The sequence below is a fragment of the Cynara cardunculus genome (assembly GCF_001531365.2).
Source record: "Cynara cardunculus var. scolymus isolate 2C chromosome LG 10, CcrdV1, whole genome shotgun sequence".
Taxonomy (NCBI): domain Eukaryota; kingdom Viridiplantae; phylum Streptophyta; class Magnoliopsida; order Asterales; family Asteraceae; genus Cynara; species Cynara cardunculus.
In genome coordinates, this window is record NC_037537.1 from 26,408,554 (window position 1) to 26,419,454 (window position 10,901).

At 35.0% G+C, this 10,901-nt stretch overlaps 2 protein-coding genes across 6 annotated transcripts; one reads left to right on the forward strand and one right to left on the reverse strand.

Moving 5' to 3' along the window:
- The first annotated feature begins 2,174 nt into the window (after positions 1–2,174).
- Positions 2,175–6,432, forward strand: LOC112519739. Of its 5 annotated transcripts, XR_003069942.1 has the most exons (4): positions 2,175–3,666; positions 3,939–3,990; positions 4,421–4,530; positions 5,392–6,432. XR_003069942.1 is itself a non-coding variant. In XM_025127985.1 (2 exons), the coding sequence occupies exons 1-2, from the start codon at positions 2,199–2,201 to the stop codon at positions 3,600–3,602; spliced, it is 1,284 nt and encodes a 427-aa protein (XP_024983753.1). In that variant the 5' UTR covers positions 2,175–2,198; the 3' UTR covers positions 3,603–3,857. The 5 variants fall into 5 exon arrangements, 2 of the variants coding, with proteins under 2 accessions (XP_024983753.1, XP_024983752.1); XR_003069940.1 differs by having other exon boundaries at positions 4,421–6,432; XR_003069941.1 differs by lacking the exon at positions 3,939–3,990 and having other exon boundaries at positions 4,421–6,432.
- Positions 6,433–9,621: 3,189 nt separating this feature from the next.
- Positions 9,622–10,637, reverse strand: LOC112518936 (indole-3-acetic acid-induced protein ARG7). The gene has a single exon (XM_025126733.1). The coding sequence runs from the start codon at positions 10,463–10,465 to the stop codon at positions 10,073–10,075; it is 393 nt and encodes a 130-aa protein (XP_024982501.1). The 5' UTR covers positions 10,466–10,637; the 3' UTR covers positions 9,622–10,072.
- Positions 10,638–10,901: the final 264 nt, after the last annotated feature.

Here is a 10,901-nt window from a genome sequence, read left to right on the forward strand (position 1 = left end):
TGTTATGGGTTCTCCATTATCCCGTACTTCCAGTCTTTGTCGCTGCCGTACCATAACGTATAGCGTGGGTTACATATACAATAGAAAAAATTATCTTCGGTTTTATAAATATTTTAATTGTTTTTTTTATATAATGTTGGTTATTTATATCTATAATTTATAATATATTATAAAACATTTGATAAAAAGTCTTAAAAATCATTCTTTATGCATGAAGTACTACTAATTAATGCATAGTACTTAAAATTTAAGATTACAAGTAAATTGTGTGTAAGTACAACTTATTAAAGTTTCAGTTTTGAATTCGTATAACTAACTGCAGATAAACATAATCAAATACATGATAAACATCTTATTTTAAATATAGAAAATCTAAAATATAATTAGGATAATCATTAAGTTCTAACAGAATCATTATCTTTATAAAAATTATAATCTAAAATAAATTAATTCGCTATTAAATCTAAATTAAAATTTAATAAAAAATAGAACTAAAGAAATTGTACAAAAAAAGGAGAACTTTTAAAAATTTAATTTGATATTAATATCAATTTACTTTTTCAATTTTTTATGATATCTTCAAATTTATTTTTATTAAAAGTAAAAGCATCATCTTTCTCAAAACCACATAAACCGTATTATATCAATAGAGACAAAATAAAACGAAACATTAAAATGAATATGTATCTCGTTGCATTGCACGAGTACCCTTCTAGTACATTATAAATCATTTGAGAATAATTTTTAAAAACTATTTTTTATGTATGAAGTTTTATTTATTGATGTATGTTACTTGAAATTCAATATTACAAGTAAATTGTATATAAGTACAATTTATTAAAGCTTCATATTTGAATTCGTGTAACTAACTGCAGATAAATATAATCAAATATAGGATAAACATCACGTTTTAAATATAAAATGTCTAAAACATAATAAAGATATTCATTGATTTTAACATAATACTTAATTATTATTTTTATAAAAAAATTATATTATTAAAACAAAAATAAATTATATTTTTATTAATCCTAAATTAAATTATAATAAAAAATAGAATTAAAAAATTATACAAAAGAATGAGAATTTTTAAATAGTTAATTTCATATTAATATTGATATATTTTTTAAAAAAATTTATGATATTTTAAAATTTATATTTTCTTCAAAAACAAAAATGTTATCGTTCTTTCAAAACCACATAAAACCGTATTATATCATCGATGAAGACAAATAATAAAACAAAACATTAAAATCGAGATGTATCTCGCTGCGTTGTTCGAGTACCTTTTTGTAATAAATAAAATCTGATCTTTTTATAAATATTTTAAATTTAATAAATGAACTCTTATTATTTCCGTAAATAAATAGCTGTTTACTAAACATTTACCTTGGTATGTGTTTATTTGTTCAATTACCTTACCAGGTGAACATAATAAGAACTGAAAATCTTATTCGGTAAACGGAAAAATAATGATCAAGGGTCTTACCCAGTAAATGTCTGTGATGACTCTTAAATAGTAAGCACTTGCCGGGTTATATATGTTTGATATTAATTCATTTGAAAAAATGTCCCTTTTAATTGTTATAAAAAAAAAAGAAACATTTTCCTTTTTATATTAATGATTCAACGTATAAAACAACTTTTCGGTATATCTAAAGTAGGGGTGAGCAAAACCCGTCCAACTTGAAAACCGGACCGAATCTGACCTGAATTTTATAAAAACACCGAGTCCGCTACCCTATCTAGTTCGATACCGAAACCTGAAAATTATGTGAGTAAAGTAGGATCGGGATGGGTTACCCATTTCGGTCTTCGACTCGTCCGAACCTGACCTTGTTATAAACCTAAATTCTAAATTCTAATTCCACTTCTCCTGTTTCGTTTTCCTTATGTGGCTCCTCCACCACGATCCACGTAAAAACATTTCTCTCCCAGCTTTGCATTTCTTTTACATTTGTCACCCAGATCCACATAAAAAAGGTTAAAATTACGAACTTAGGATAAAGAACAGTTAAAAACGAAAACAACAGATAAAAATGACTATTTTAATTAAATTTTTTTTTTTTGTTATTTGTTAATGTGCAACCCTGTACACGTCTAACCGATAGTACCGGGATTATATCGTGAAGAAAGAAAAAAAAGAAAAGAAAAAGGGAAACACAAATCAAAGATCCACCGTTGCAAAATCCACCGCCATGGACGGCCGTTCTCCGCCGCCTCCTCCTCCTCCACCCCTCCCCCTGATTCACCTCCGTACCACCGGTCAGATCCTCAAACAAACCATCACCGTCTTCTCCGTCCACCATCACCTCCTCATCTTCATCCTTCTCTCATTCCTCATCCTATCTCTTCGCTCCAATGTCGAAACCGCCACTCACTCCCTTACTTCCTTCATCGACCACGACCCTTCCATAAAATCACTCCTCTGTCGCCTCCACATATCCTCCAATCCCCCCTCTCCACCCGGCATCACCAATCGCTATCGCCGGCGGCCTTTCCTTCAGCTCACCCGTGTCGGAACCCTAGACGATGATTTCTTCTCTGGAGATGAAGAGCTCGATCACCGATTTTTTGGAACCCTTCCCAGACCACAACTGAATGCTACCTCACTCATAGTTGACTCCTTTGATCCCCGACTAGGGTTCTCTAATTTCATATCTGATAACGGAATTAGGGTTTCAGAGACCGTGCGTTCTATGGTTAAGGTTTCTTTCAAAGCAGTCGAGGCAATCGAGAAAGAAGAGAAGATGGAAACCGGTGATAGTAACGATTATGCTGTGATTAAAGAGAATGAGAGTGAGAGTAATGATGATTTGCAGCTTTTTCTTAAGAGGTTTGAGCTGGAACACCATGAAATGACTGCCTTATTATTTCTTCTTGGCGTTTTATCTGCTTCGTATGGGTTTGCAATTCTTGGGTTTGTTGTTACTTATGCTTGGGTTCTCGGGATTATTTTTGTAGTGGTGGTGAATGATTTGCTGAAGAGTTATAAGTCTTTTTTCCGTACTATGTGGGACGGTTCAAATATAGGTTTGAAAAGGTTGTCTGGGTTTATCCTTATGAGATGGGCTGTTAGGGATGCATTGACTCAGCTACTGGGTGTTTGGTTTTTTGGAGAGATTGAGGATCAGTATTTGTTTTTCAAGATATTCGTTAGGTTGAAGTTGATGCCATTTTCAATTGCGTCTCCTTGGGTGAAGGGGTTGGAGAGAGAGATTTATGGTTTTCTGTTGTCGTGGTTCTTGTTGGATACGTTGGTGTCATTTGTTTTTGCCGTGGATGCATGGATTGCGATGGTAGACACCAGGAAGAGTGTGAGGGAAGTTGTAAAAGAAGGTTGCCATTTGTTGTCGATAATGTTGCATCCTGCCATCAATCTTAAGTGTTTAGAGGGTATTGTTTGCGGGTCATTTGCAAGATGGTTGCTGTCACGATTCTTCGGCAGGTTGTTTGCTTCTGCTTTCCAGTCTTTTATGGAGGTTTACTTTATGGTGGCTTGGCTTATATACTACTTCTCTGTTAAATCCAAGGATGCTAATTCTAGTGGAATACCATTTGGTCATAGAGAACTTGAGGGGTTGCTTGAAGATGTTAGATGATCCTTGCTGCAAATTCTCATGACATTCGCTTCCATGCCACAAAATTTGAGTGCCAAGTGAAGCGGTAATCTTTGGTGCTTTGTGTGTTGATTGTATTTCAGCAAATGTGATTTAGCACTGCCATTGTTTTATGACACCATCTTGATGTTTTGTATCATATGTACTTTTATCACGAGGCAGATATAACATGTGTATATTTTTCTCTCATGTAGTGGTAATTCATGCCATGTTGTCAGTAGGAGTCACGGTATCTTGTACATAAGCACCATCGATTCCATTTTTAGGTTGTTATATCTGTTCTATTACGCCTTTTAAAATTGCATGTCTTGCATGCAGAAGCATTCGTGGAATACATTTTGGAGAAACCGTTGATATCTTCCATCATTAGGTTTGCTGTAATGCCGTCTTTTTCGTTACTAATACTATTTACTGCAGATATACTTGGTAAAAATTCCGTAAGATGAAACAACTATTATGAACAAAACAACAACTTCAGTGTTTCTGAATATTTTTAATCTACTAGAAGAAAGATTCCAAAAACTCTAGTGGATTGGTGGTCAACCCCATGATTGGTTAAAGAAGAAAATTTTATATGAACCTGGCCACCCGGGCAATGTCAAAACATATTTGAATAAAGCAATTAGTGGTACACCTTAGTACATAGAAACTATCATCAAATGTAATTCTGTTCGATTATTAGTAACATGTATGTTAAATGTTACACTAATTAACTGGCTTTGATGATTAGAAAATGTTACACTATTTAACTGGTTTGGATGATTAGTAAATGGTATATCAAATGTCATATAATTTAACAGGTCAAGAACCGAACATAAATGACTTGATGCAAATATACATGGAAGAAGGGAAGAGCCAAGTCCATGGTGAGGGTGAAAATGGGGAAGAATGAAGAACCTTTTTAGAGAAGGTATCAAAACACATAGCTTAAGCAGAGCAGCCAACTGTGAAGCTTTTCTGATTTCTCTACTTCTGTTCATTAGTGAAATTACAGTGAAGTACTAGCTAGGGAATGTGGTGCTTGTGTTAGGTTGCCATATTGCTTGGGTGCAGCATGTGCGGCATACGTGGCTTGGAGTGGGATGATAGCGTGGAGGCTTTTATTAAGTTATTTTGTCAAGGTTTTTATTTAAATCATCTTTAATTGTATGCCACAACTGACAAAAAGGAAAGACAACACCAAATTTTTAGTGATCTTATATGCATGTTTTAAGAAAAATATAAAGATTCACTATCCAAATAAGTGTTAGTTACGTGTGTGGTGTAATTTAATTTTTTTTTTGGAAATTACTAACCCACAGACCCACTATGTTCCTCACCTGATAAACCATTCCTGCTTCATAACCAGAAAAAAAGTGCGAATGTACCTTTTATATGGAAATCATGTGGATGTGGGTGAGTGCAATATCCCAACCACTATGAAGAATAGAACCAAAGCCATTTACATTACACGGTGGGCTTAGCAGTTAGCACACTGTAGCTAGAGGACCAAATTTAATAATGACAAGGTTGAGCCACCATTGCTTTAAACGCAGTACATTTATGGGTTCATGATGATGGCTACAACACACTTGTTAACCCTCTTGCTCAATATGGTATGTTTCTATCGGAAATAGTAAGTTCCAATCTGCAGCAATGGCGAGAAATGCACTTAAAATGGAAAATCCTTGTTTTTTTTCAGCAGTTAATGCCAAGTTCAATTAGTTTATTAACTTAGTAACTTGTACACGAGTATATGAACAACTAAACCTGATATATCCACCTGTTCAAGTGACTTTTGATATTTTAATAGCCAAAATTTGAAGAAGCCTATTTTACCCTAGCAAGTAGCAACAAGGGAGTTTGAGCATGCTTGTTGTAAGTTTCTAAACTGAAAGGCAAAAAAATTAAAAATCCCATATAATGATAGTGTTCATCTCTGATTTCAGTCATCTTTGCAGTCAATTCGGAGAGAAGGCTCACATTACAGGGTTCTGAGAAGCGAGATCAAGTGAACCAAAATAGAAGTCAAATGAGTGCTGGATTTGGTTAAATTAGATTTATCATTAAGGTTGTAGTTATTAGATTTTATTACCGAATTGAATTTTTGCTGGATCAGCCATTAACTGCAGCAACTTCCTAAATTTCAAAAGCTATCCCATCTGGATGAGGACATAAAGTAGACAAGAGTTCCTGATTATTCCATGGGAATAGGTTCATCTCTGAATTCCAATACTTTTCTATTGGAGCTTTCCTTGCTCCTTTTATCGAGCATAAACGAGAAGAGACAGTGGAGGAAACAGATAACAGGCCCATAACTTTTACCACCGCTCTGTCTTTGCTGCAATTCATTCTTCATAGAGAGATGGAAAAAGAAGGGAGACAATGGGCCTTGGAAAGAGAGATCGTGATTTATTCAAGGCTAACGACTGTCTGATCTAGATTAAGTTGCTTTAATTGTCCTAATCACAATTTCTCATTTCAATTTAGCCTTTCAACTTTTTCTTCATCCTTGTATCCCTCCTGCTATCACAAGAAGACAATGATCCTCCATCTTCTTTCAAAGTGGAGCAGGAACAATTCAACATCTTCAGGGATGAATTGTGGCTATAGTTTAGGTTTGACCAGTATCTGGAAGTTTGAAAATGGGATGAATTTAGGCGAGTTCTTCCATAGCTGAAAGCCTGAAATAACAAAGCAAGGTACATTTCTCACTTCACTAAGATACAAGTGGATTTTACAAATCTAGCCATGGAAAAAGGGTTTACTGGGTATGAAGAGGGATATATGGAAATCCAAGAAACTAATAAGGGTTTTGATTTGCCTAAACTGTGACTGGTTTTGATGTTGACTTTATTTTCTTTTGATGTTGACTTTATTTTCTTTTTCTGCATTGGTTTCAATGTGTCTTTTTTTTGGGGGGGGGGTTGTATCGACATTTTGGCCAGAGAAAATAATAAAGGTGGTCAGAATAGGTCAATGTGCTTCAAACTTAGAAGTTCATAGGATGAAATTAACTTCCATTGAGGGCTCACTGGCCCAGGTGTGGAAGCTCATTTATGTATCTACATGATATTTTGACAACCTGGCTGAAGAAAGTAACAATGTGGCCAGAGTAGGTAGATATGCTTTAATTTTAGTAGTTCATAGGCTGAAATTAACTTCCATTGGAGGTTGATGGGCCCAAATGTGCATGTTCATTTGTATATCTTGTAATTTCTTTTTAAATGTGATTGTTTTACGAGGGTAACTTTTTGAACTTCATAAGGTAATCAGAATTTGTGGAATTATATTGTTTTTCAGTATAAGCAATTTTTTTACTTCTCATCCAGGGGTTTAATATGTTGATAATCATTGCTTAATCATACAATAGAGGCTCTCCTTTGTTTTTGTGACAGCATGTCTTCAATTTAGTTGACACTTGACTTTTGTGGAAGCAAAAGGAAGTGTTCATGAAGACATCGAGAGGGGGTAAGGAGGTGAGATGAGAGAGGAGCTTGTTCTGCTTTTAAGGGTTTGAGTAATTTAAAACATTTATGAAGATCGGATAACCAAAAAGGAGCATGAAAAAAACAAATGCTATGCAAATTAAGGACATTATACATCAGTTCACAATCAACGTTGTCGGTGATGCATTTTCCAAGACATGCTGGAGTATGCACAGCAGCAGGGAAACAGGGGTATTAGTTATAAGGTTTTAAGAGGGATATCAGCCTTAGCTATTTGTTTAAAGTCACAATGCAGGCGTCAATGTCGTTGGCAATAAAACCATGCTTAAATGGAGCATCACTGCAAGCTGTTATGTGACAGGTATCCAAATTTTAGTTTATTCTTGATAAGTCTTTCTGTTGGTATTGCATGTAAGCATGCAAAAGGTGCATGTATTTTTGTGCTATTCTTAAAAGGTTCATGTGTTAAAGATTTTTTATTCCTAAAGTGCATAAAGTTTAGTACTTTGTGTCTGAGTTTTGACCTCACCATTATAACTTAAATGAATATGTGATAAAGGTCATTATCTCATTCGTCATGTTTCAGTCTTCCTCCTACTTGAACCATATTTCTTCCCTGTTGATTAGAATCGTGGAAGAATTACCAAGTTTTAGTAGGTGCACTATTGAGTATTGATGATGTGGTGAGTGATCGCCATATACTGAGTTTTATTATTCCAGTATTTCAATGGCACCTGCGTCTTAGGGAAAAAAGAAGATAAAGAACAAAAGACAAAGGAGGATCTTAATGAAATGCGTAGTGTTTGTATATGTTAAATCATGATGAAGTTCTACATTCATATCTAATGAGTAACAAAGTAATTGTATTTTGTGGGTGATGAATAGTGAAGGGAAGAACCATAGGTTCCTCATGACAATGCAACCTTCCTAGGTGAGAAATCGAATTATCCATTTTTAGTAGTTTTTTTTAACGTGCATCTTTTGTAGTTGTTTTAACACAGCTTCTGAAGTTTTTGGTTGTTGATTTAGAGTATGACAATTTTAGTGATAACAGATTGTGTCGTTCCATAAGGGCAAACTTTTCCCTTATATTTATTGTTACATTTTTACCACTCTTACTTCGGTTTTCATACGGAGACCGCTGCTAGAGTTGTATAGACATTTAGAAACCTTCATTTTGCATCTAAGTCCATTTGTACGCACACGATTTCTCTTTTTCTATTTCTTACACCACATGCGGACAATGTTATTCGAGCAGTTTGTATTTTGTCACCATCATCATCATCATTGTTGTTGGTGTTGTTATTTTTTACTACGCTGTTGACTGGCTCAAAGCTTTTTTGTGATTTTTAGATCCACTTGGGCCTGTTTGGTTGGTTTTTTTTATCAAGTCCTGTATGTATAAAGTTGTCTGTATGTATTAATCTGTTTGTATAAATTGAGAAGCTTTTTGTTTGGGAGGGTTTTTTCATAGATGGAAGAAACAAGTTTTTTAATTTGGAGGGGAAGGTTTGGAAAAAACTTGGTTTCTGCATAAAGGCCCCCCCCCCCCTCCCAAAAGTTTACTGACTAAACCACTTTCAATATCATTAAGTCACTACCAAACAGTCATGTATAGCTGACCAAATAAGCTGTGAGTCCCATTAAACTCATTAAGCTGTAAACAAACAGACCCCGAGTGTCTTTTCCATCCTCCAATATACATTTTGGCATGAGAAGGAAAAGGCTAAACCTGAAAATTTGCCTGCTATGCATCTGTTCCCCTTTATGTATATTTTATTGTCATAGCACTGCTCTTGATTCATGGATAAGAATGACATGATCTACTTTTAGGTTTTCATTAGAAAGCGTTTTTGATCTAATTGCTGCAGATTTTGCAGACCCAACACTTCACTAACATTTCGAACTTGCAGGCCCATAAATATCCTGAAAACCCAAACATGAAAAGGAAGATGCTGCATAAAGATGATAACCACGTTCCTCTTTGTACAAGCAAAATGTAAATTTGAAATTAATGCTCGGTTCTTCGATATTTTAATACTTGGCTTTTTAGATGAAATTAATGAATCCGTCTTGGGTGGGGGGGGGGGGGGGGGTGGTCTTTGTTTTGGCTATTTCTTGTGTTTACCTTGTGTAACATACATCATTCTCGGATCCTCAGGCTTATAAGTCAAATTCAAATATATCTTGCTAATGAATGCTTAATTCTGCAGCTGATGCTTGCTTTTAGTTATTTTATCTGTCCCCCTTGGGTGCTTTTGATGCCGTAAATGTGTCACTGCACCATTTATTTGGACTGAGATTATGCTTGCCATTTTTAGAATCTGGCGAAAAGTGTTGGGGCTTTTTGTTAGCAGCTTAATGAGCTTAATGAGACTCACAACTTATTCGGTCAGCTATACATGACTGTTTGGTTGTGGCTTAATGATATAGAAAGTGGTTTATTAAGTAGGTTTCTAGGGGGAGAGCTTTATGCAGAAACCCAAGTTTTATCTAAAAATTCCCCACCCAATTAAAAAAATACGCTCCTTCCATCTGTACGAAGTCCTCCCAAACAAAAATCTTCCCAATTTATACAAACAAATTAATACACACAAAACTTTATCCATACAGGACTTAATGGAAAACTAACTAAACAACCCCTGAATGCTGGATCATGCTTTATCACACAAAGGCCGGATACATTTTCAATTTAGGATCTCTCTCGAGACACGTCAACTTTTATACATTAGGATTAATAAAAGGACCTGGGAAAACACAAATTAGTTATTACTTTTTGTGAATTTTGTTTCTAGTTCTTTCCTTGGGTTATACATGATGTTCATAGACTAATATCTTTAATGAGCGTTAAACGAATTTTTAGCAACTGTTGACATATAGACTTGATCATCATCCATACAAAAAACAGGTTTCATTTCTTGCATTAGAGTTCACTGTTATAGCTAGTCACGTACAATATTAAGTTATCTCTTTACATGAATATATAGAACTTTGCAGGAACAATTCATTTGACTGAACCAAAAATCAGAGGCACAGAGGGATTCTTCGATCATGTGGGGACGTGGCACACCTAACTACACTGAGGAAAACGTCCTCATCACAGGGAATATTGAGTCTGGAATCAGTAGTGAAGTCGTATTCTTCTCGAGCTTGATCCAGTAATGCACTGAAGAGAGGGTGTTTCAGTAATTTCACCTTGATCACAAACCTCCTCTCGTTTTTGCCCACATAGACCACCAAATGACCCTTTGGGACATCTCTTGGAATCGAAGCTTCCTCTTCTTCATGTATGCATGATGATGGCCAACTGAATGCCCATTGGCAGCACTTATCACAACTTGCAGACGAAGGTAGAACTCCACCGTTCATCTTTTTACACTTTTTAATCCATGATTTCAAAACCTTCCCTCTCATCATCTTTGTTTTATGTATGTATATTCTGTAGTTATACCTCTCTGTGTGAGGGAGAGAGAGGAGACTTGGAGGTGGGAGAGATGTTGTGTTGTTGGTATGGAGGTGGGAGAGATCATTTATAGTGTTGAGTTTGAATATCTCAACTTAGAGCTTATTGAAACATTAAATGCAAGGATATCACACACACATACATATACATACACACACACATATATATAAATTATATGTATATATATATATATATATATAGAGAGAGAGAGAGAGAGAGGGGGATGGGTAGCTCGAAGAGGATATGGGGAAAGGTGATAAATTTGGAGGTTTATGTGGTTATGCTTTTTTGTTGCAATGGTGTACTTTGAATTTGCGTTCATGGGGTTATTATTTTATCTTATTTAATTATATATATAACGATACGAATTTGTACGAACAAGTATTTGCA

Coding starts and splice junctions, on each gene's coding strand:
- LOC112519739 (XM_025127984.1), top strand. CDS start 2,199: ATGGACGGCCGTTCTCCGCCGCCTCCTCCTCCTCCACCCCTCCCCCTG.
- LOC112518936 (XM_025126733.1), bottom strand. CDS start 10,465: ATGATGAGAGGGAAGGTTTTGAAATCATGGATTAAAAAGTGTAAAAAG.